Source organism: Malania oleifera, chromosome 5, assembly GCF_029873635.1.
Source record: "Malania oleifera isolate guangnan ecotype guangnan chromosome 5, ASM2987363v1, whole genome shotgun sequence".
NCBI classification, from domain to species: Eukaryota; Viridiplantae; Streptophyta; class Magnoliopsida; order Santalales; family Ximeniaceae; genus Malania; species Malania oleifera.
In genome coordinates, this window is record NC_080421.1 from 41550559 (window position 1) to 41577311 (window position 26753).

Genomic DNA, 26753 nt, shown 5'->3' on the forward strand with positions numbered 1-26753 from the left:
CACCTCAGGCCACGCCTAGAAATGCTTAGATTTTACAATCAAGAATATTGGTACAGTGATTTGTGCTTTCGTGTAAAGTGGATATGTACCCAAATGCGCTTAATCACAAACACCACAAATGATTTAATATGTCAGCTCAGTGTGGTCTAATATTTCAACTCTCAAATATATTTGGTATCAGTGTAATGAGTGTGTGAGAGTGTCAACAAACGATCTTTGTATCTCAAGATATTCTCAATCAAGGTGCTCAAACAAAGATATCACCCAAGTTTCAAATATTCCAAAGAGCAGAATATATCAATCACGTAAATAGTGTATATGCTTGGTTTGCAAAGGATATGTAATTTTTGTATTCAGGAAATGATATGTATTTGAATAAATATTGCAACAAAGATCAATATCACAAACACAAATATCTTTTCACAAATATGTCAATGTAAATCCCACAAGATATTTGAGTAAGTTTGAAAACGTTTTACAACCCAAAAACAAATACAAGCTTCCTAAGATATTGCAATACAAATGCAATACTCAGAAGCTAAATACAAGTCTTCTTAGGATGGGCCTATTAGCAAAAACCCCCAAAGAATACTTAGGATTTGCTCTTGTTGAAAATTAATTCAATCACACACAAATGGGAGAGCAAACCTATACACATAAATACTCAAGACACTTACAGAGGATTTAAGAACTTGAAGAAAGTAAGTTTGAGTGATTTGAGTAAGAGTATGAGTAGTAGAGTGTATTGGGCTTGAGAGAGGATTTTTTATTTTATTTGCTAATCTTCTTACTAAATATCCCAAATGAAGGGGTATTTATAGACACCCCATGAATTATGACCGTTGGGGACAAGGCCGATATTATTAGAAAAGATTAATGAATTTTTAATTATTTTAACCCTGTTAAAAATATTTAACCACGGTAAAAAATACAAGGCAATCCAAGAGCACTAGTCAACCAGAAGACTTTTGGTCGACTGAAGTTCATATGGCTCGATCGACCGAGCCAATTTTGAACTTCAGGGTCGATTGACCAAGAAGGGCAATTTTTTCAAAATAGTGCGGTTCGGTCAACCAAGGTGAAAATGAACTAATCCCTAAGGTCTTTCTAAGGTCATTTTTAGTTATTCTTGGTTTGAGCTTACGTATTAGACCATGCATGTGATGTGTGTGTGCTTATTACAAACCAAAGACCCTAATTACTATTACAGACCCAAATTGAGTAAATTACAATATAAAATGATCTTTAGGGTTTTTTTCTTCTCTTCATGTGTCGTGTGCGCGCACCATATGATACTTCTGATTAGTCCTGCACACAAACTCATTAACCATTAGATACCAAAGCATTTGTCATAATCAAAATGGGCTATGACCAAAAAGGTCAACAGGTGTCATATTTTTAGGAATAGAGTGTTTTGAACCCCTATAGTCATTGGTTAAGGACCCCAACAAGTATCTATTCCGGAACCCAGGTAAATTATAGGTTAAGAGATTTATGAATAGGCAATTTTAGGAATTATGAGTGTATTGATTTTTTGGAGAATATGTGTATAAATGCAAGTTTTGAGGTTGGTACACCGGGGGTTGCGAGAGTGGAGTGTAGAGTGGAGGTCAGTCTCTCAATTAGGTAGGTAAGGGAAATATGTTATGCTAGGGATTTTTGAAAGTATATCAAAAGATTATGTATATATGTATATTTATATCAACTTATCATTCAGTTTTTCCAGAATGTTATTATTATTATAATTACAACAAAAGTTATAGATTTTAGAGCATGCAAATCTAACTGCTTAAATGTGTGGCATGAGTTTATAACAGTTTAGTAAAGTATTAATACAATTTTACAAATATCATATTCTATAGTATACTAGCAGAAGATATCAGTATGCAATTCTTAGAAAATATAATTTATAATATTTTTCAGCATGCCATGACTACAGTCGTGGCCAAGCCTCCAAAACAATGTATAGAATACAGTGAAAGGTCAAGAACTAAATGTCATATGAAGTAAAATGTCAAATTAATTACTGTCATTTCATGTATTCATTGAAGGTTAGACCCGTCCAAGAATGGTTAATATACATTCATACCTAATCGTACATGTGAGACAAATCAATTGTCATTATTCAATTAATTATTAGTCATACTATGTTGACTAATAATCACTTGAACATGCTAAATTATTTTGTTTCACTTACGATTAGTAATGTTTGTATTTCAACCATTCTTGGATTGTCCAATGTAGACAGTTCAAGAAGTTGTATTTACATTGTTGTCATTGTTCACGCTTTGTCAATTATCATTATATATTTCGAGCACGTTTCTACTTTTGTTCTCTGAGTGCATAGTGGAGTGTCGTGACAATTTGTTAGTGATGGAAAACTAGCAACATGTTTACTTCCCCCATCTCATGTACTTGGAGAGCCATGGGGAGATGCTGTCGAAATTTATAATGACTACGACAAAGAAATTTGAGCGATTAATCGCAATGTAAATGCAACATTCCTGAATGGGATAAGATCCGTACCCTTTGGAGTATGATGGTTGATTATAGGATTCACGATGCATGCATTATAAACATTATGAGAATGTAATGAACACCATTTACTTAAACATGTTATAGGGTAATTAATGAACATGGATAAGAGTTGGATGAATGCTCGGGGTAGGTTTTTGCCAGAATACGTGAAAGGGATACATGATTTCATAGAGTTTGCGCGTCCTCGTGCAGACAAAGTCAATAGAATAAGGTGTCCTTGCAGAGAAATGCCAAAACATAACATTCAAACACATTGATTTGGTCCATTCACGTTTATTAGACTTTGGAATGGAGAAAAGGTACACAACATGGGTGTTCCACAATGAAGATTACGCAGTTCAGAGCTATGATGATAACGATGAAGATGAGGGGACAAATATAGTAGGTGGTGATACATGTTTGGAAAGGGTAATTGAAATGTTAGGTGACTTGCAAAAGGGGATTGCAGGGGACACGAACGATGTTGGTGTGTTGCGTACTAGTGATGAATCTACTTCAGCAGGTACCATACCTTGAGATCCTAGTACGTTGAATCGACTCGGTAAACCATTTTATAATCTCATGAGGGATATACGAGTGCCCCTATATCCAAACTGTAAAAAATTCTCGAAATTTGAGTTTTTGATAAAGTTGCTTCATGCAAGGACAATGCATGGGTTTTCTCAGAGCACATTCAACATGCATTTAAGCCTTATTAAGGTGGCACTACCTGATGGTGAAACAATTACGAAGTCTTTTTACGAGGTGAAGACATACATGCGTGAATTGGGTCTCGGTTACACTCTAATACATGCATGTAGGTATGATTGTGCACTCTTTTATGGTGAACATCAAAATGCGAACGAGTGCCCAAAATGTGGTGAACCAAGGTATACAATTAATCAGAAGAAGGGTAAAAAGATCCCAAAAAAAGTTTTACAATATTATCCATTAATCCAGCAACTTCAATGATTGTATATGTGCAAAAAGACTACTACAGATATGAGATGGCATCAAAAGAAACGTCTTCAAGATGGAAACACCCTTAGCCATCCAGCGGTCTCCGAAGCTTCGGCCGATTTTCATAAAAAGCATCCATGGTTTGCTACTGATCCTCGTAACATCAGACTTGGCCTTGCATCAGATGGGTTCAATCCTTTCGGTAACATGAACAACCAGTATAGCATGTGGCCAGTTATGATGATGTCATACAATATGCCGCCATGCCGATGTATGAAAGAACCTTTCATGTAACGACCTGCCTAATTATCTGTTTTTTTTTTTTTTTTAAACATACTCTGATACCATAGTATTAACCTAAACAGAAGGAAGCAGAAATCATACAAACATAACCATAAACCACTATATACAATACCAAAACCAATACCAGAGTGCTAAAATGTTTCCAAAATATACAAAGATAATTGTATCCCCAAAAATGCCCTCAACTAGCTAGGGCTACACAAAATCATTCCCAAAAATGATACTCACTCTCTGATGGGGCACTACAGACGCCCTCTATTTGTGAGCCTGATCTGCTCACCTACCCGGATCACCTGAAAAATATTTCAACATTGGGATAAGCCAACGCTCAGTAAGAGAAAATATGCTATTACTAGTGTGTGGCAAATGAGTTACTATATATCATGAAATCTATTTCATATAAACATGAATAACTGAGTACAAAAGTACAGTACAAATAATAAAGCGCACCACACCTTTTCCCTATTGCTTAACATATCAGTATTATGGTTATACTTCAAAATACTTCTAGTGTATATAGTAGGATCCCTGTTTCTGTAAATCCGTACGTATGTAATAATAACTAAAACTGTTCCCTGTGGCTATCCATGTCATGACATGCCCCTCATGACGAGGTTGTGCTGCCCCTAGGCTAGATTTACCTTGGCTGGCCAACCAGGAATAAATCACTGAACTCCGTCAGTCGACCTGCCCACCTCAACCCGTATCTGGATGGGGAGCCTAACCTCTTCAAGGGCCTAGGTGGTCGACCGTACCACGTATTATCTGAATAGGTGGTTGCACTCATAAAGTAACATAGTATCTGTAGCAACGGTACCGTACTCTGCAGCTGCAAGTCCAACCGGGTCTGATATCGTATAATATATTTCTATATACATGTCTATCTAATTTACCATGATTCTGAAGTACTGAAATAACCATGATGCTGTATAATGTACTGAGGTCTGAATAATCATAACATGGAATTGCATATTCGTAATACTGGAATTCGTATAATCATGGTACTAAAATCTGTAAAATTATGGTACTAAAGTTCACATAATCATAATACGTAAATCCGTAAAATCATGGTACTGAAATTCATAAAAATCATGAAGCTAGCATTCGTAAAACATATCCACGTACTACATACATATTCACAAGCCACACCATACTTTAATACATAATTTTTGTAAATAAATAAACTGTATAATATTTAGAAATATCCTAGCATAGCATATTTCCCTTACTTGACTAGTGGAAAGCCCCTAGGGAATACAAGCCTAACACCCGCAGGGCCTCCTACAAAACACCTTGACACCAATATTTTCCAGAATTAAACATCAATATTTTTCTGTCTATATCATTTCCTATAACTACCACAAGGCCAAAAGGAGACTAAAAGGCCTTACCCTGAATTTAAGATGATTTCTAACTTTGATTTCCCGACGATCCGATCCTGTAGATGCGTAGAGAACTCCACCAGGAGCGTCGTGGTAGCTTCGGATTGTCGATCCGGCGACTGGTGGGGTCAGTAATGAAGAGAGAAGGGAGAGAGAGTCACAGGGGAGAGAGAGCGGCGAGAGAAATGTGATAAAATCCCGAATTTCCACTATTTATAGGGCCAGGTTTGTCGACGAGACCCTATGTTCGTCGACGAGCCCTTCACAAAATTCGTCGACGAGGCCCTATGTTCATCGACGAAATTCAGAGCAGCCCGAACCGCCTCTCGGTATTTTCTCGTTGAAGAAGCCATGTGTTCGTCGACAAAATTCTGAAGATCGTCAACGAAGCTGAGCAATTTCCTTGAAATTATTATTATTTAATATTATCTCCAAAATGCAATGTTGTCGACGAAGTCTATGGCCTCCTTCTGTTTTTGTTTCTATTTTCTCTCCCTTTAATATTTAAAATGCTATTATTCTTCGGGTCACTACATTTCATTTATATATCTCTGCTCATTCCCAGACCGAGGGCACCTGGTAATGATATTGATGTTTACCTGCATCCTTTAATTGACGATTTGAAAGAACTATGGGAAAAAGGAGTGAAGGCATTCGATGTGGAAACCAAGACAACATTTCGAATGCATGTTGCAGTGTTGTGGACAATTAATAAATTCCCCTGCTTATGGCAACCTATCAGGTTGGAGTACAAAAGGTTACTTAGCATGCCCAATATGTAATAAGGATGCTAAGTCCTTATCCTTAAAGCATGGCCGCAAGTTATGCTTTATGTGTCATCGTCGTTTTCTATGAACTGGACATCCTTGGAGGACTCGTGGCATCATAATTTTTAATAGAAAACCTGAACGAAGATCACATCCAAAGCGACTAAGTGGGGAAAAGATATTAAACCAGCTAAGGTTGATCGGAGATGTAAAATTTAGGAAACCACCGACTAGTAGAAAAAGAAAATGCGCCGAGTGGGAGTTGAATTGGACAAAGAGAAGCATTTTCTTCGAGTTGCCATATTGGAAAGATCTTCCACTACGCCACATCTTGGATGTCATGCACATCCAAAAGAACATTTGTGAGAATGTCATTGGTTCATTGCTGGATATAAATGGGAAGACAAAAGACACCGCAAATGCTCATCGGGATATGGAAGATATGAGAATATGGCCTGAGTTGCACCTATTTCATGATGGGGATAAAATTCTCATGCCATCAGCTTGTTACACATTTTCGAAGGATGAGAAGAATAAATTCTTTGAATGGTTGAAATCAGTGAAGTTCCCTGATGGATATACTCGATGCATAAACACGAAGAAAGGGAAGATGTTAGGAATGAAAACAACTGTCGCGTCCTTCTACAATGGGTTCTGCCCATTTTCCTTCGTGGACACTTGACTAAAGATGTTTGCTTGGTGCTGATTGAGCTGTGGATCTTTTTTCTACAATTGTGCTCTAAAAAATTGAGCATAAACGTACTTGAATGGTTAGAGGATGACATCATGATCATACTATACGAGTTAGAGAAAATATTTCTACCAGCATTCTTCGATGTGATAGTCCACCTAATCGTCCATTTACTAAAGGAGGCCATAATTGGAAGATTGATTCAATATCGTTGGATGTTTCCTATTGAGAGGTAAATTATAAAGTCCTTGTATAATGGTCACGTGATTTCCTTGTTTTTTTTTTTTTTTTCCTTTTTTTTTGTCTACAAGCCCATAATGCTATGTAAAATGCACAGGTTCTTATCCACTTTGAAAGGGTATGTGCGCAATAAGGCACGGTCGGAAGGTTCAATCATTGAGGCATACATTGACAGTGAATGTCTTGCATTTTGCTCAATGTATCTATATGATATTGACACAAGGTTCACTCGTGAAGAACGAAATGCAAACATTCATGCTATTAATGTCGAAGATGAAGAACCAAGGAGCTTTATATTTTGAGAAAATGTTCGGCCTTTCGGTGCACGAGTTTACAATTTCATTGATATGGACGACCTACAAAAGGCTCATTTTTACGTCCTCAACAATTGTGATGAAACTGTTCCATATATCGAGTACGTGGTTCCAGACTCTTTACTTTGCATTGTATTTACATATGCATACTTATATACTTAGTTGACATTAACATGTACTACTGTTGCATATAGCGAACATAAAGCTAAACTTCTGGCACAAAATGAAATGAATGTTGACGAAAGACATAAGAAAGAATTTATTAATTGGTTTGGGAGTCGTGTAAGTAACAAATACTACCTAAGTACGAAGCAATGTACGTTTTCACTATTGACAGTTTATTCTTCTAAACTCCTATTTATTTAATAGATGAAAGTCATGTATTACAATAAGGAACCAATGGCAAGTAAATATTTGTACGCGTTGGCATGTGGCCTCGATCAACGAGTTAACCGCTACAACGGTTGCATTGTCAACGGGTTACGATTTCATACAAAGTCCCTCGAACTACATAGAAGAACCCAAAATTGTGGGATTGCGATGCTAGGCACAAAAGGAGATGAAGAAATTGACTACTTTGGTGTGTTGGATGATATTATAGAGCTTAGTTATGGAGCCAACAGACTCGTCCACATGTTCAAGTGTACCTGGTGGGACATTGGCAATAAAAAGACTGGGATAAACATGGATGCCTACTTTACTAGCATTAATTTTAGTAAGACATGGTATCAAAACGACCCTTTTGTGCTAGCGACGCAGGCAGAACAAGTGTTTTACCTTAAAGACACAAAATTGAAAGGTAAATGACATGTGGCCTAAAAGATTCCTCCCCGAAATTTGTACACTATTACAAAAGTTGCATATGGGGAGATAAGTGCCAGTGAGGCTGCATTCCAAAAAGATAAGTCATCTGTCAATGTAGCACCACAATCTGCTTTCAATGTTGTCGAAGAAGGCCCCGATCTTATACCATTGCATAGGGTTGGTGCCACTGCAGAAGCCATAGAGACTACTGAAATTACAATTGAACCTTTTGCAGATGTTCACTTTATTGACAATGAGGAAACTGATGGGAAAGATGAAATAGGGGTCGTGTACTGTAGTGAAGAGGAAGACACTTTAGAAAATGAGGATGATACCGATATTGAGGACATGTAGGGGGTAAGCAAGTGAAGCTTGTCGCCATGTATCTGACATGTGTAAATAATTAAAAATATATTTATTATGCATCCATCTAATATTCGTGTTTTTTATATTTACTTGTCTAATATTTTGCAAACATGACACTAGGAGGCCGTTATGGCCGACTTCCTTCCACGCTGATAAACTACATCATCGCATGAGGTTGATTCGGCAGCCTTGAGACTAGCGAAGCATGTCGGTGGTGCTGTAGCACCCTTATTGTCTGAGCCATTTGGACCTTGACCAGACATGGATACCACAGATGCAACTGATATGAAGGGTGAGTTGCCGACCATGATAAGCAATGTTGGTAAGGCTACGATTAATTTATTTACATTTCAACTATTGATCGTTATTCATGTGTATGATTATAATGTTGTTCTTAATTTAATTCTGCTTTCAGAATCTACATCCACAATGAGGTCAAATCGTGGTGCAACAAAGAACATGTCGCTGAAGAAGCACCTGGGAAGGACTAAGCGGCGGATTCAAATCAACATTCCTCCAGGCTACACGGCCCCACTTAACGATTGGTGCACCTCGTGGATCCGGGAGCTCGACATTATATGCTAATAGTATGCTTCAGTCACGGCCTTCAGCTGGCCGCAGGTGACTCAGGAGCAACGCATGGTTCTTTACATACACATTTTGGTAAGTAATCCCAAACCTTTTTTTTGGTTTTGTTTTTTTAGTTTTAATATACTAGCCACTTAACAACTATCTAACATTCTAATTGTATTACCTATGCAAAAGGAGTTCGATATGGACATCCTCAAGGCTGACCATGTAAAGAGGGCGGTGGACATCAAATTGTGCAATAAATTTAAAAGCTATCACGCATTTTCGAGCAATGGGAGATCAAGCAGAAGCACGCCTATACGATAAGATATCCTAAGAGGATTAGGAGGTGGTGTGTCACCATTTCCGCGACCCATACTATGAAGTGATGTGTTTGTATTATAATCACTACTTTTTCACATTGATGTCGCTAATAACCCGTCATTACATCTTTTTTGTAGGCTATATGTGAAACAAATGCTGCGAACCGCAGCAAACTCCCTACGATGCATTGCAATGGGTCGAGGTTATTCATAAATCATCAATGGGCAATTACTATATATGAAACTATCTGACCATTACATGACTTAATATTAATGATGTCTTATATGATAATGTACCGTGATCCCGAGACTAGCGCAGAGGAGCCGATGCTGGATCTTTATCAGAGAACACACCAACGGCGATCGGGGGAGTGGTGCGAAGGTGCGTAGGGCAAACATGTAAGTCAAAGAAAATATTTAGTTTATTACTTGATTCAAAAAATTTGAGTTGTATTCTTACTTCTTCCTTTTTATCATTTTCATGACTGAAATTAGGCATGGATGGTCGAGCTGAGGGATGCACCTGTTTCAGAGGGGAGTCAACAAATGACAGATTTCCAGATAACTGCTTAGGTGCTTGGGGAATGAGCGGGAGGCTGGGTGAAAGGTCTTGGAAGTGGATACATGGCCCCAACAACATTATCATCTATGGGTGTAGCGGCTCGTGCAAACATGGAACGAGCGCGTCAAGACGCCGAGTCTCATGTGGAGGAGATGGTTCGACGGATGCAGATGGTGGAAATGGAGAACAAGGAATTAAAAGACACGATGTCCACCGCTGTAGTGGAGAACCAGGAATTGAAACACACAGTGTCCACCATTGTAGTGGAGAACCAGCAATTGAAAGACACGGTGTCCACCTTTCAAGCCCAGCTGGAAGCCATGATGAATAGGCAAGCACAATTCGAACAAATGATGCACCAATCTCGACCAGATGATGTGGGTGGCTCCTTTCATTAGAAGGTATGTAAAACGTAATTTGAACTGCATGCCGGTAGCTCTGTTGGTTGTTTAATTGTATTCATATGCTAAATTGTGAATTGTTGTGAATTCTTTAATGGATAGATTATATATTGTGATTTATTGATTGCTACCTGATTGCATGCTAGTTTAGAATGCCTCCTACATGGCGGATGCAGTTGATGTGTATTGTATGCTGCTAGTGGATATAGGTTCTCGTGTGCCTTGAACTGAATTATGAATGACTTATTTGAATGTTTCAGGTACAGGTTTTATGGGAAAATATCCAATTTACAAATGGCATGCTGTCAAAATTTTGTTAAAATTTTTCCAAAAAAAAAATCATGTACAATGATAATTATGATAAAATGAATGTTAAAATATTTTTGAAAGGATGAGTGAAAGTTAGGAATCATACGAAAAGAGGCAATGTAGGCTTAGTTCATTTAAAGAAGCATTCATTGTGATTTTTTGGTCCGGTAAGCCTAAAGCTTTCATTGCTGAGCCTATCATTGAAAATCTTAAAAATAGTTGGCTAAGGATTTGAAAATTAGAAAAAAGGCATAAGTTGAATATATGCATAACTCAGAGGAAGCATCATCTTCATAATTCTTTAAATTAAATGCTCTCATCATCTCATAACATTCATGTCCATATGCCTAGATGAATAATAATACTACACTGAACTCAATACTATCCACTTTTCTCTGTTATTTATATTCTTTAATGGATAGATTATATATTGTGTGATTTGTTGATTGTTGCCTGATTGCATGTTAGTCTAGAATGCCTTCTGTATAACGGATGCAGTTGATGTGTATTGCATGCTAGTAGTGGATATAGGTTCTTGTGTGCCTTGAGTTGAATTATAAATGACTTATTTGAACCTATCAAGTACAGGTTTTATGAGAAAATGTCCAATTTACAAACGACATGCTGCCAAAATTTCGTTAAGATTTTTTCAAAAAAAAAAAAAAAAAAACCATGTACAAAGATAATTATGATAAAATGAATGTTAAAATATTTTTGAAAGGATGAGTGAAAGTTATACGAAAAGTCATTTCATTAATTCCTAAATTTGCATCTATTAACATACATGACATATCATTTGTTTTTAACTATGGATAAGCATTATCATTTGTCCACCACCAAGGATATTTTGTTTTGAGAACGAGTTAAAGTGTTTACGTGCGTGGTTTGATGCATGTAACTATATATATATATATATATATATATATATATATATATATTCATATGTACGTCATTCACATTCATTTCAGTTATTCGTTTAGGATTGAAAATTATTATACGGCGCACTCTCTATATTTTTCTTCCTAATTATATTGATCTCCATTTGTATACTAATTTTTTTTTTTTATGATTCTTAATTTGTAGGGTTTTTGGCTGTCATAACATCAGCACGATGCCATGCATGCATGCACTACATTTGTCGGATGCAACTTTTGATTATTTCTTTGTAATTTTTATTGTTATTTGAACAAATGAAATTTTTGTATTCTAATTTGAATTTGTATTAGTATTTGTATTTGAATTTTGAAATTTTTTTTTGTTATTTGAACATATGTTATTTCTTTATTTTAATTGAATTTGAAATTTTGAATGATTTACGAATTTGGTAGTAATTATGGTTTCACGTTATGTATGCGAAAATGTAATTATAGATTTTTACAGGAATTGATAATTAAAAAAAATTAGTATTAATTTTTTTTTAATTTTTTAATTATTAGTGAAGGATTCAAATTCGTCACTAATAGTAAGGTATTAGTTAGTGACGAATTACAAATTCGTCACTAATAATAAAGTATTAGTGAAGGATTCAAATTCATCACTAATAGTGGAATATTAGTGATGGTTTTTAGATTCGTCATTAATACCCTACTACTAGTGACGAATCTAAAAATCGTCACTAATACTCCACTATTAGTGACGAATTTGAGCAGAGCCAATGTAGAATTTATAGTGACGATATTAGGGTTTTAGTGACGGTTGTAATTCGTCACTAATAATATATTATTAGTGACGAATTTATAAGTATTAGTGACAGATTTGATTCTTCACTAATACCCTAATTTTTTGTAGTGAACGTGGGTGGAACGATGGGGAGGGATGCCCTGAGAACCACGGGTTGTGATGTAAATGTTCATTTTCAATTACGGGTGTGAATGCATGAATGTGGATTGAATGTATGGTAAATGTGGATGTGTTGTGGTGTATGTGTATGCAGATTCTATAGTATGATTGATGTTGACTGTGTGTGAGTATAGTTACAAGTGTCTTTACTGTTGCTGTTAATTAATAAACGACTATATTTTGTATACACAAAAACTCATGTTGTCACACACTGATAATAATTTATTCCATCATTCTTACGAAATGTCTCACCCCAATATACAACTCATATTTCAAGATCTTCGCGTGATTGAGTTTAGCGAGCTCAGGGCAGGGTTGGTTAGCGTAGAGTAGTGTAAGTGTTTGTAAGAACTTTAAAGTCTTTAAATTTATGTTGTTTTAAAATTCCAGTTATGTAATATGGACAGATAGAAATTCTTTTTTAGTCGTGTAATATAGTACTCAAGTATTTTATTTGAGGATGTTTAACTATATTCCACTTCCTGGATGATATTTATGGTATCAGACATAAGTGAATGGAACACATAACACCCTGGACCCAACTTGGCGGGTTTGGGGCATTACATCAGCATTGTCCCCCCCCCCCTCGTTTTTTTTATCTTTTAAATGCAGCTGACAAACTCGTTGACAAACTCATGTGCCGGTTCCATTTGCAGGCAAATCTCGTTGGATGGTTCAACGAGATTTACTTGCCACATGTCAACGTCCCAATTGCCCTGATCTTTTAAATCTCGCTACTTGGTCCAATGAGATTACGTGAGCGTTATTCTGAAAATAATTTTCTCGAATAGAGTATTATTTAATATATTATTATAAAATAATAATAAACTGGGAAAACACTCTCCTTTCAATTTCTAACTCTCGGCCTAACATAAAAGAATCCTAACTCCGAATCATTGGAATTAAGGTGTGCAAAAGTTGGTTCAAAATGACAAAATTAACCGAACTGAATAAATTCGATCGGCCTAAATGGTTAAATTTTGAATATAAAATGATTTAGTTCGGTGTTCGATTTGCCACCAACGAAGAATAAGATAATTTTTTAAAAGAGCAAAATATCCTAAAACAGAGCAATATTCCTAAGCCATAGATATCTATCAACAAAGAGAGGGACCTTGCAGCACTTGTGGGAGAGCAAGCCTAAAATCAAAGGAGCACCGACAAAGGTTTTACTATGATTCCAGAAATCAGAGGAGCACTAGCAACAATTTTGCTACCATGGTAGCTCTGCAACATAAAGAGGTTTGTCGAGGCATGGAGTTTCAAACAAGAGTACATGACTTTGATGCTTAATGTTCGCTTAATGTGACCTACATTGGTTGGGATGTAATGCAAAACCATAGTTTTAAAAATCGAACCAGATTGACCGATCTGACCTATTTGGACTAACTTATCACGAGAACCACAATTGTTTTGTGTTTAACATACACACATATTCATATCCCATATGTAAAGAATGTATTCAATTTAAAAATATTAAGAAAAGTAGCAAAAAACACAGCCTAAGGGACATTTGATCCACAACATCTTTCATTACTTTTAAAATGTTCCGTAACATCTTATTCTTATATTTGTTTGTACCTTAAAATCTTAAGTGGTGGACATCTTTAGCATTCTTGGGAATAAAATATTCCTATAAAATTCCCATTTCACATAAATTCCTTTCTCATGGGATTCTTACTTCTTACATTGAATTGACTCTATTATTATATTTAAAATAGTAAATTATTAATCAAATAAAAGTAAAATCATTATTATGTTGTAATAATATAATTTAATTATTAATATTTAGACACTATATATATTATCTCAATTATTTTGGTTAATTAAATTATCTAAATATTATTTTTGAAATTTATGACATGAATTTAATTACTTATATACTGTTAGTAATTAATTGCGTTGAAAACATAATTATTCGTCCAAACATTGACATGAGAGAATCTCGTGTACATTCCAGTAATGGTCTTATGAAACAAATCAAACAAAAATATTCTCTTGACGCTTGCATCCCCTTCCTAAGAATGTGATTCCCGAGAATACCCTTCCATTGGGATATTTTTTTATGTCGTTAACTAAACTTTCTCTAAACGGCTATGCATGACATTGCAAGAGTTTATTTTTCCAAGGAAATATGAAAAATAAGGAAAATAATAATATTTCATATATTACAGCGACAGGAATAACAATGATAACATGTACGAGTATGCGACATTATGACTATGAATTTTTTAGTACTAGTTAATTGTCCATGTGCTACAGATGTTCTCAATATAAATTTTAGCAAAATTTATAGAATAAAATTATTTTAAATGACAATGCATAAGAATAATTACATTAAATTTTGTGCACACACACATATCAATTAACAAATTCAGAAAAGATTTATGTTTATTGCATGAATATATATACAACTCAAGTATAAAATATACAATATACCTAATATTTCATGACATAAATTCAAAAAAAAAAAAATTGTATCATTTGAGAATCAAAGCATAGTAAAATATAATATAAAAGGGTTTCCATCACTAATTCTAGAAGATTTAGCTAGTTTTTTATTTTCTTTTTTTGGAATAAAATGAAATGTCCATTTCACTCTTGTTTTTTTTTTTTTTTTTTTTTTCATATTTGGGTATGCCTTGTTAGGTGGAAACAGTCGTTCCGACTTTATATTGATTCCCACGTAAAGTAAGGAGAATTTGTAGAACCACCCAACCTAACCAACTCGATCCAACCTAATCCAAACTGCTTGCAAAGAATGATTTTGAAAGTGCTTGATTTATGTTGTGGACTATAATTGCGTAAAAATTGAACGTGTGGGTTGAATGACAGAGGGAGGGTGTAAATGACCTAACCCAATCCGACCCAAATATAATGACAAAAATGTAAAATAAACAATAAAAATAAATGGAGAGATGGTCGAATGGTTCATATTTGGATGTTGCTTGAGGTTAAGAATTTTTTTTATTATAAGTATAAATTATCTCCAATTCAATCTTTATGTTTTGAGCCATTAGGGACTTGAATCATTTGTACACAGAGATGTCAAACTAATCCAAACTAATTTGAACTTGAATCATTTGTACACAGAGATGTCAAACTAATCCAAACTAACCCAAATTGCATCTAATATGATTTGACTTTGGTTTGAAACCGCCATAATCAATTTGGTTGTAAAATTGAATTCAACCTAACCGAACCCAACCCAAGAACAACCATTCATAAAGTTAGAATAAGCACTTCATTCAAATTGACACGAAAATATGAATTAAAAAAATAATTTCATTCGATTTTACTGTTATTCTACGATTGTGTAACTAAATAATAGAATGTGAATGATCGTTCCGATTTTATTTTAAATGCTATTCAATTCTCTATTTCATTACATTTCCATTCTCATTTCATTATCATCGCCAAACATAAAAAATTAACATACATTGAAAATCAAATTTCATTTAGAAGATTATAAATTTTCAAGGATTATATTGATTTTTTAAAAATATTTATTAAAAAAAATTTAAATGAAAAATTTGATAATCCATATCATTTGATTTTCAAGAATAGAAATAAAGGGAAATAGGATATAATTTTTTTTTTTTTAAAGAATTAAAATTTACATCATATTTTTCATTTAAAAAAATTTTAAAATAAAAAATATGGGTTCTTTATTATCCTAATATTGGAATTTTTAGAGATATTTTTTTCCCCTCCTCTCTTTTTTCAATCTCACACCTAAAATTTCGATCATTTATTGGTTTTGATTAATGGGCAATTGCAACAAATGCTTCACTGCCGTCAAATTAACGAAACTTCAGCTTTAAACAGAGTTTGACTTCTCTCCTTCATCCGCTTTCCCTCGTGATGATTGATTAGCCAGAAAACAATTTGTGGGTTTCTTGCACATTTTTCTTCTCTTGAGGATTTTTTTTTAGAAAAAAAAAAAAAAAAAAATTCACGCTCAAATTCAAAGAGATGAGAGAATGTGCACCCTGCCAATGGATTCTTCCTCAGTGATGCTTCTGAAATATTAGATTCAATTCGGCGTTTTGCATGGGCTGGTGAATTCATGCATGGCGATGCAGCGATCGAGCTTTCTTTTTCTTATGAAGGTTTTACATACTTAATATTTTCTTCTTCTTTCTGTGGAGATGGCATCATTTTAATTCCTGGCGCCTGTTTGTTTGGAAAGAAAATGGATGATTGTCTATGTTTATCTTCTTGTTGATTTCTTGGTTTTAGAAATTTCAATAACTGATTTCGGATCGGCCAAACGCATAGAAGGAGAATGACAACGAAGATGAAGGGCCTTTTAAAAGGCCTTAGATATATTTCTCAAATATTTGGTATGCTCTTAAATGTCTCTAATTTTCTTCTTCTTCTTCTTTTTAAAAATTTTAAAAATTTAAGTGTGGAAGATTGTCTTTTTTATAAAATACAAAAAAAAAAAAATTTTAGTTTTTTTTTTTTTTTTTTATAAACCTCTAGTATCTTTTTACCAAAATTCAATAGTTTCTATTGCCCTTAAACAAAGAAATGAATTTGTTAGAATCGTCCATTTGAAATAGATAAAGCAGAGAAGAAAATAACGAAATTATTAAAAGAGAATTACTTGGATCATCAATTATGTTGCAGACAATGAAAAAGAACAGGAAATGCAGATTGGTTTTCCCACAGACGTAAAGCACGTCGCTCACATTGGATGGGATGGTCCTTCCGTTCATTCCCCCAGCTGGGTACGTAAATCCATCACTCTTCCATAATTTCTCTCTCAATAATGCTTTTTATCTTGTTTATTTTGAAAATTGCTTTGATTATAATGTTGCATGGATCGACTTGCATGCACGTTCTTCATTTACTCCTTGCAGATGAATGAGTATAGATCACCAACGGGATTTGCATCTGCGCCGATCGGACCGCCGAGCAGCAGGGAGGATCATAAGTCCCAGAACCCACCCAACAAATTGGTTTCTGAAGGTTCGTTCTTATCAATTCATCAATTAATCTAACTGTTTGATTTCGACTCTTTGCAAATTCCGATCGATTCTGGTTCTGCAGATTCAAGCCAGAGAGAAAGAGCGCAGGAGCAAAATGGTCCGGCGGCCCAGGATACGCCGAAATCATCGAGACGGCAGTCGTCCGCCGGGTCGCTGTCCGGCGATTCGCCTTCCCGCGAGGCGCCCGGCAAATCGAAGCACTCGCGGCGAAACCAATCGGCGTATGCTTCGAATTCGCCGGCGAGGGACTTGTCATCATCATCCAACAGGGGCAAACCGAGCAGCCGACTCCAGGATCTAACTATCGGGACGGATCCGCCCACACTGATCCTGCCGGACATCCCCAAGAAGAGCCGGCGGAAGAAGTCGAAGGACACTTCCGGGGGCGGGTCGACCCGAGCGTCGAGATCAAAAGCCCCTCCGACTGCAACCTGTACGGCTCCGTTTTCGGATCCTGGGTCAGGATCGGAGTCCGTAACCAGATTAAAAGACAATGAAGTTTGTCCGGCGTCGCCTTCGACACCTGGTGAAAATAGGGAAGCGAAGGGGTGTAATGGGATTTCTCGAGGGATTGGACTGGTGTAAATGTTGTGTTAAATTTGATAGCCACGAGTCTCTGCTTAAAATGGCAGAATAGGGGAACAATTCTTAGATTTTCTTTTTCTTTTTCTACATGTAATTTATTCATTATGTACATTAATGGTTGGCAATGTTATACTATCTCAGCTTTTTTGTCAAATATATTTTCCATGTGAAATGTAAGTAACGCTGATCTCTTTATGGATTGGACTTGGAGAGACAACTTTCCGCTTGCCCGACATCCTCTGTAACTCATAACTTAATTAATACAGATGTGCCTTTAACCATCAATATATGCAATTGTGATTTCAGAGAACCCCTGCTTACATACTGTCACCGTCCTAATCAGAAAATATCAGTCGGTATAACGTGCTCACCGCCATGCTTAGCAATCTTCATGTTTTGATGCGGCTCTTCTAAGCCTAGGAAATTAGATTGACCGCCCCTCCCCTCCCCTCCCAAATGAAAAACAAAAACAAAAACAAAAAGCAAAAGCAAAAACACAAAACAAAGCAAGAGGGCCTACCAATCAATGAAAGAAAAGACAGAAAAAAACCCTAGAAGCAGTAGCAGCAGGTGAGAAGCCTGGTGGATTGAAGAAGACCCGGAGAAAAGGGCAGCATCAGGAATGTGGGGTTTGCTGCAAAATTTCAAATGCCCAGAGCTGATGCCATTTTTAGCAGCAGCAGAGCTTAAACCCTCATCAACACACAGCTCTGGGTTCCCTGCCAGCTTCAGCTTTTCCCCAATCCTTGCAGTAAACTTTGAGGAAAATGGAAGCCTACCACTCAGCATGTTGTTCTCCAAGTTCATCTCGTTTATAGAATCCAAAAATCCCAACTCTGGAGGCACTGTCCCTTCCAGCCTGTTGTTGTCGAGCCCTAAATAGCTCATGTTTCTCAAGAACACCCCCATGGAAGCTGGGATATTCCCAACCAGTCCCACCCCTGAAAACCCTATCCCCAAAATGTCCCCAAGCTTCTCCCATATTTCCGGAATCTGCCCCCCCAGGGGGTTCCCACTCAAATGGACCTCCCTCAGCCTCGGCATCTCTGCTAAAAACAGGGGAACCCCAAAATTAGCAAAGCCATTGTAACTCAAATCCAGAATCTCCAACTCCTGCAAATCCTTCATTGTTTCTGGGATTTTTCCTTCAAATCGATTCGAGCTCAGATCGAGCTTTAGAAGCCGCGAGAGCCGTCCGATCGAATCCGGAACATTCCCCTGAAACCCATTGTGGCTAAGATCAAGAACTCTAAGCTTCTTCAAGTCCCCTAAACTACGGGGAAGTTCTCCAGCGAGTCGATTCCTCGCGAGCGTAATCTGTTCAAGCTCCGGCAAGCTACCTATCCCCTCGGGGATTTCGCCATTAAGGCCGGTTCCGGTCAGAATTACCCTCCTCAAGCGACTGTAATTACCTAAAACGCCGGCGAGAGACCCAGCCAGAGATGGGTTCTCTACGAGCACGAGCTCTTCCAAGTAAGACCCGAAACTCGGCGGAATCGGAGGCGGCGAGACTTGAGTTCCGGTGAAGCACCCGTAGAAGAAGAGCTTCCGGAGGTATTTGAAAGTGAAAATGGTAGGAGAAAGCGTGGAGTTGGGGGTGCAAGGAGGGTTCATGGAATAGTCAGAGACGTAGCCGAAACTCAGCTCCGTGATGTGCAGAGTATCGGCGGTGCTGTTGTCGTCGTCGCCGCCGCCATAGAAGTCGCAAACGACGCCATGGGGAGCGGAAGAGCAGAGGTCGTCGGGGAAGAGAGAGCGCCATGGGATGTCCGAGTTGACGGACTCCAGGACTCTGTAGACAGATTCTTGCTCGTCCGGGTTCAGAATCGGCTGCTGCTGCTGCGAAGACACCATGGCGGGCATGAAGAGTGAAAGGGTAAAAACAAGAACACAGCCAGAAGGAAGCGCCATTAGAGCTATAACTCAGAGGCTTTCAGAAATGCAGAAGAGAAGCAATGGAGATTGAAACTATGTAGAAGTTAAAGAGAAGGGAGCTCCTAGAGAGAGAGAGAGAGAGAGAGAGAGAGCATTAATGGAGAGATGGGGTTTGAATGGGGAATGAGAATGGGAAAAGGGGGGTAAGAGGACGTTGGGGAGTGAGGGATGTTTTGGCCGGAAAGGTGAAAGAGACAGTGTGGAGAAGATATGGCGGAGGGATTTGGCGCTCTGCAGAACTCGGCCTAGGGGAGTAGAAGCGCTGCTCAGTGCTTTGCTTCTGCTGCGCCTCTGCTCTTTTTTGACTGTATTACCAATATGACCTTTTGCTGGAGGGTAATCGGATTCACTCTCTTCTTACCGCCCGCATCATTCCTCATAAAAGGTTCAACATATTTATTCATTATATTAATAATAAATAAGCATATTGCTGGCCATAAAAAATTAAAATTTAGAATTTAAAAACAACAACAATTTTATTTTTTATTTTTTATTTTTTGGATATCGTCTGGGTGTCCCCAGTCGGCATCTACCAGATTACCCTAGGATGCATCACAGCTGAGACTAATCCCCATGCCTCACAGAACCCACCCCAAGGCACCGCAGGGAGGTAAATCGGGATTTGCTGAAGGCAGCAGGAATCGATCCCAAGCAGCTAACCTGAGTCACAGGCTCAGTCGAATCGCTCTTGCCACCCGAGCCAGCGCCCGGGGGTAACAACAACAATTTTATTGTTCATTACAAAATAAGACCGCGAATGAATCAAACTACTCATAGTAATTCATGAGTTTTCGTTCAAATTTGTTTAAACTTGCAAACTATTTGTTGTAAGTTTGGTTAAACTCGTTCGATGGACTCGGATTAAACTCATTTATAACTTATTTTATAAAGTTGAATTAGGATAAGTTGCAATAGACTTTAAAATGGGGACTATGAGCTTGTTTAGTTTAAACTTCATTAACTTGAATTTAGTGCTAAGATTAATAGGATGACCTCCCAAGGGATAAAAGAACCTAAAATAATGTTAAATGAAAAATTATATCAATATGTAAAATTATAGAATTCATTTTGGTCTATTCTTATGTAGCAAACAAATCGAGAATCTTTCACATCATATAGTGAGAAGCTCGTGAGTCCGTTTGAGCTTGAGCTCGAATTACCTCGTTTATAACCCCAATGACAATATAAAAATGAATGGATATTTTTTTTTTTTTTTTTTTTGCAAATGACAGAAAGCAAACTAAAGTAAGCCTGTGGTTAGCGTTGAAGTTAAACTGCCCTGTGGAATTTCATAATTATAAATACTGTAATTTCTATTTATGGTAGCAACACATTTATGCTGGTTTAGTTTTCAGAAGAAACCAGAGAATCTGTACATGCCTTCTATAGGGTTTAGGTTTAAATTTGTGAAAAATTTTATTAAGTTTGGCTCAATTTTATTCAAATTTAATCATTTTGAAATTGGTGACAAATTCTCAAATATTACAAAATTTCATCATTTTTTATTTTCAGGAAAATATTTTATTTTATCATTATTCATTTTGTAATTGTGAATCTTCTTTCTACAAGAAAAATAAATTTATAATAATAAAGAAATATATATATATATATATAGCCTCTCATATTGAAAGCATGAAATTGAAGCTCAAGGCAGAGAGAAGGAGCAAGAGAACACTTAGATATTATGCTGTTATTTCTGTTAATATGTTTCTATGTTGTATATATTTTTACAAGACCTTTCTATATTTTCACTGGAATACTTTCATTCTTGTTCATTGCAGTTCACACAAATTCTCAATTTGCATTCTCTATTTGCAGTTTTTCTGTTCTGATCATCAAGTTCTTCCAACTTTTTCTTTTGATTCATCGAATTCTTAACATGGTATCAGACTGAAAATCATACTTGCTTCTACAAATATTTTTTTTTTTTTCTTTTTCCATATCTTGCGATGTAATAACCCTAAAAATGGCTATACAAGATTAGTGGGGTGATTCAAAAAAAATAATTAATTAATTTTTAAAAAAATAATAATTAATTAATTTTAAAAAAAATAATTAAATTTTATTTTTATTTTTATTAATAAAATATATTATTATTATTATTATTATTATTATTATTATTATTATTATTATTATTATCATAAGTCACCTAAAGCTTCAAAAAAGCTTCAAGAGAGTTCAGAGAGAATCCAAAGAGCCCACCCTTCTTTTGTTTTCTTCTGCGCGCAAGACTCTCTCTCTCCTCATTCTCTCTCTCTTTCTTCTCAATTTCGTGACGGATACTCGTCCGATCGGAAATAAGAAAATATCACTGGACTCCATTTTCCACTGCAGTCATTTTTACTAGAGCAAATTGGTTGTGAGAGCGGCGTAAGCGTAACTCTTGAGGTAAGCCAAATCTCCCCTTTTTTTCTCAATTTCTTGCGAATTTTAAGCCTAATTGGCGATCGAACACCACCACGAGAATCTAGGAATAATTCTATACAAGTTTTGCGGAATGAATTTCTCATAAGATCGTCGTAGGCATAATCTCAAATTTGGGATAAGGGGGTTATTAAGGGACTTATTATTATTTAATTAGTATTGATTTAGAAATGCTAGAATATTGAACATCTGAGGTTGAAGTAAGATTTTTGAAATTTAGGGCCCGGGTGAGCGCCGCGGGTGTAATTTCAGGACCCGCAGACATAATTCAAAAAATCACGTGAGGGTGTTAAATATTAGTTTAAATATTAATTTAGGGTATATGGAGCCTAGGAAAGGTTAGATGCGTATTATTTTGGGGTAATGAGTTAATTAATCTGGAAAAAATGCGAATTGCAGGATTTGAGTTTTGAGCGCCAAGGGTATAAGATCTGAGTTTTAGCGAGACTCTCAATAAGTTGGGTAAGGAGAATAAATTATAACAGTATTTTTAGAGCTACTATTTGAATCAATATGTGAAAATAAGCATATGGTATTTTGTCTGGAAATTATTATGATATAAATATCAGATAAATTGTATAGCATTTGAGTAATATTAAATTGTGATGTTTTGGAGTGTGAAATTAATATATTATGAATATTAGATGAAAACTGTGTGGCATATGATGTATATTGAAAAATGTGAACTATAACGGCGAGTAATTTCTGAGAAAATATTGAAATGAGAATTATTGATATGATTAGTGGAAAATAATGAAATATGATATTTATACGTGAGTAAAAATGATTTGCATGAAAAATGAGATTTTGGCAAATTATTGAAATGGGTATCTTGAGAAATGTTGAAATACATGAAACATGATATATACTATTATGAGATGTTGAAATGTGCACAAAAAATGATAAGAACATTTATATTGAGATGAATTGAGATATACTGATATGAGATTAATGGTGTATATTGATATGGAAATATTGAAACGTGAAAATGAGAAAGTGAATTCTGAAACGTATATACTGAAATATGATTGATGAAATGTCAATATCGCATAATGATTGCAGGTATGTGGTAGTGAACCCTAGTAGATGGTTGTGGAAACCCTAATGATGGATTGTGATATCGAGCACGATACCGTTTCTAGTGGTGTAGTGCAACCACAAAGACTCTTGGAGTGTGTGGTGTGACAGTCGACTGAACTGTTTTGTAGAGTTGTTGTGCCCCCTAAGTCCAGATCAGGGCTATTGGCCAATCAGTTGTACTACCGATGCGAGATATGTGATATGATATTTTGATCTAATCGAGTCGGCCAACTACGGTTAGATCCAGCCTTCGGACCGCACAACTTTGACCATAGGGGGAAGCATGGCGTGGAAAGAAAGATCCTCAGGGTAGCCATGAGTTACAGACGCAATGTTGGTACTAGGTACCAAGGATACTCATGAGCTGGATAGTAAAATGGAAACGGAAAGTGAAATATTGATAAAATGAGCTAAAATGAGAAATGAAAGAAATAATGGAAATTGAGAAATAAAGAATAGTAAAATTGAGACATGGAACTGTGTGAGTTAAAATATAAATAATTGAGGCGAAGTGAAACTCTCCCCCTGAGGGCTTACTGAGTAAGGTGAGTGCCCTAATGGGTATTGGATGTGGTCATACCTAGCTGCATAACGTGTTAGGGTAGAGGGAAGCTACCTATATGGGCAGGTAATCTTCCCTATTCTCAGGAACTTCGCACGTAAATATGTGTTGGAATAATTGAATTTGAGAAATGATTTTAAAACTTGTAAAAGCTTGTGTTGTATATCTATATGATTATGAGAATATATTTATCATTATATTTTTTTCAAATGAAATGTTGATTTGAAAAGTAAAGTGTATTGTAACTGAACTCATATGGCCACATACTGTAAATAATGTATTCATTCTTACTGAAATGTGTCTCACCCAAACTATCTAAATTTTTCAGCGAACGAGAATAGGCTAGGTGATAGAGCTCCGTGACCATAGGGAGTCGGGACCCTGACACACAGGGTGAGTTTTTGGACTAAGGGAGGTGTAATTCCCCTAGAGTTGAGTTGTTTTTAAGTTTGTGATGGTAATATATTTATATATGTATGTTGATACTTTGGGTATTGTATTTTGGTTGTTAAGTATGTACTATCTTCCGCAGTTAGATTGTATAAATGAAATAACTTTTTACCCGGTACCCAATGCGGGTTGGGTCATATGAATGGTAATAAGGTTGTTGACGTGGCTGATTTATGAATGTTGTTGATGACGAGTGAGTATTTATTTATTAAAAAAATTGTACGAAAATCAGGGCATCACATGCAATCTTCATTGAAAATTCTTCTCAAAATTTTTTTTGTGAATCTTACATTTCTTATATCTTCTTGGAAAAATGACAGAGGCAAATCCTCTTTTTTATTCATAATCTTCTCGTATCTCAAATGATTCTCCTATAAATCCTTCAGATGATTCTTCTAGCCCATATTATCTTCATTCTAGTGATAATCCAAGTTCCATCTTGGTCTCAGAAATCTTTGTAGGAGACAACTACATTGCTTAGAGTTGATCAATCACTATTGCTCTAACTGTCAAGAACAAGGTAGCTTTCATTGATGGACTACTCCTCCTACTAATCAACGTTTTATTCATAGTGCTTGGCTCTGTGCCAAAAATTTGGTACTCTCTTGGCTTATAAATTCTATTTCTAAAGATATTAGAAATAGCCTACTTTATGTTACATCTACTATGGATGTCTGGCATGAGCTAAAAATAAGATATTTGAGAAGTGATGGCCCAAGAGTTTTTCATCTTGAAAAATCTCCAAGTTGTATAAATCAGGGTTCATCTTCGATTACAGAGTATTTCAGTGCTTTTAAGACTCTTTGGGATGAGTATGTCAGTTATAGGCCATTCCTAACCAGTACATGTGGCAAGATGGCTTCTTGTACCTATGATTTGTTCAACTTCTTATTGCTTCAATAGAATTCAGACTATGTATTGAAGTTTTCTTGTAGACCTGAATAATTCTTATGCTTCAATAAGAAGTCAGTTGTTACTTGTTGTTCCATTGCCTAGCATAACTAAAGTAATCTCTTTACTACTTCAAGAAGAAAGTCGGAGACAATTGACTAATTTTACAAATACTGAAACACGTGCTTTGTTAGCCAAGCAATATACTTAGTGACATCTGTGTACTGAACCCCTCATGGGCCCAAAGTGTTACTTTAGTGACGTCTATGTACCTGATACCATCTCATAACAATAAACATGCAGCGGAAGTAATGAAACATTCTTCATACATACATTACCAGAGTTCTATGTCCTTTAATATATAAAGGTTTCCCAATTATCCATATTACAATCCGACCCAAAACTAGACAACTAGTTCGGTCCAAACAACCATAATACATATCCATTAACTTACAACATAACTCACATACACTTAAGATCATACAAATCTTCCCAAAAAGACTATTCTAACTTTCACCCCCTGACACTACTGAGCACGATACTTGTTATTTCCTGAAAAGATGATTTGTATATTGGGGTGAGACACTTCTCAATATAGGTGATGAAGTTAATATCAGTGTGTGGGCAGCATGAATTAGTGTTTACAGAAAAACATTCATTCATCATAAACCAAAAATAGTTGTCTTTACATCATACGTACTTATACAGTTGGAAATACTCATTTCATTTTTCTGATATAAAGAGTTCATTAATCACATAACATTATTTACATAAATATACAGATATGCATAAAAGACACCTCTTGGGACTAACCACCATATATAAACCCCTGTGGTCTGGGTTGTGCTACCCGAAGGCTAAACTAAGCCTAGGGTGATCAACCCAGACAAAGTCAAACATACATTAGCGTCTAACACCGTCCACGAAGGCATCCGCAATTTCTTGCATACTCTAATTGCCCTATCATGTCCTGAAAGTTCGGGCTTCTAGGTAAGGTACACCATTTACCGAGGCTAATCAGCTGAAACCACCCACACCATTCTCGCAGTATAGTGTGGGCGCACATGGCTACATATGTAATTCCTAGTAATGGTACCGTGCTCATAACATAATGGTCCTCAGGGTTCCTAGAGCATGTCGTGCAATTTAAGTAGTAAAAACATATTTCGTATTCATTTCATATAAAACTTGTCATTTAAAACCTCCGGCCCTCGGTCATCATTTAAAACTCGTATCATAACCGTTAAACATAATCCTGGCCCTCGCAGCTGTAAACATTATCTTGGCCCTCGCGGCCGTAAACATAATCCTGTATTTTCATAAACAGTTCTAGTATTTCACAAACATTCATAATTTTGGTTACAAAAGAGTACCTATATATCATTTGCCTGCCACAAAATTTCCTGTAATTTGAATATAGCCAGTATGCAACCAAGAAAACATAGCATATACAGTTTAAAACATAAAACTGAGCTTCCCAC

General features: G+C 36.2%; 2 protein-coding genes across 3 annotated transcripts; one reads left to right on the plus strand and one right to left on the minus strand.

Annotated features, from left to right (window-relative positions):
• The first annotated feature begins 16199 nt into the window (after nt 1-16199).
• Nucleotides 16200-18084, plus strand: LOC131156408 (CRIB domain-containing protein RIC7-like). Of its 2 annotated transcripts, XM_058110073.1 has the most exons (5): nt 16200-16460; nt 16591-16694; nt 16984-17084; nt 17217-17325; nt 17407-18084. In XM_058110073.1, the coding sequence occupies exons 2-5, from the start codon at nt 16637-16639 to the stop codon at nt 17928-17930; spliced, it is 792 nt and encodes a 263-aa protein (XP_057966056.1). In that variant the 5' UTR covers nt 16200-16460; nt 16591-16636; the 3' UTR covers nt 17931-18084. The 2 variants fall into 2 exon arrangements, with proteins under 2 accessions (XP_057966056.1, XP_057966057.1); XM_058110074.1 differs by having other exon boundaries at nt 16200-16694.
• Nucleotides 18085-18124: 40 nt separating this feature from the next.
• On the minus strand, nt 18125-20157 carry LOC131156406 (piriformospora indica-insensitive protein 2). The gene is made up of 2 exons (XM_058110071.1): nt 18451-20157; nt 18125-18340 (listed from the first exon to the last, which is right to left on the minus strand). Coding segments are annotated over exons 1-2 (1392 nt in total). The 5' UTR covers nt 19842-20157; the 3' UTR covers nt 18125-18339.
• Between the last annotated feature and the right edge of the window lie 6596 nt (nt 20158-26753).

Excerpts from the sequence above, each read along its gene's own strand:
- LOC131156406 (XM_058110071.1), bottom strand. The coding sequence starts at position 19,841 with ATGGCGCTTCCTTCTGGCTGTGTTCTTGTTTTTACCCTTTCACTCTTC.
- LOC131156408 (XM_058110074.1), top strand. The coding sequence starts at position 16,637 with ATGACAACGAAGATGAAGGGCCTTTTAAAAGGCCTTAGATATATTTCT. Across the intron at positions 17,085-17,216 it reads CCGTTCATTCCCCCAGCTGG|ATGAATGAGTATAGATCACC; the intron begins GTACGTAAATCC and ends TACTCCTTGCAG. Across the intron at positions 17,326-17,406 it reads CAACAAATTGGTTTCTGAAG|ATTCAAGCCAGAGAGAAAGA; the intron begins GTTCGTTCTTAT and ends CTGGTTCTGCAG.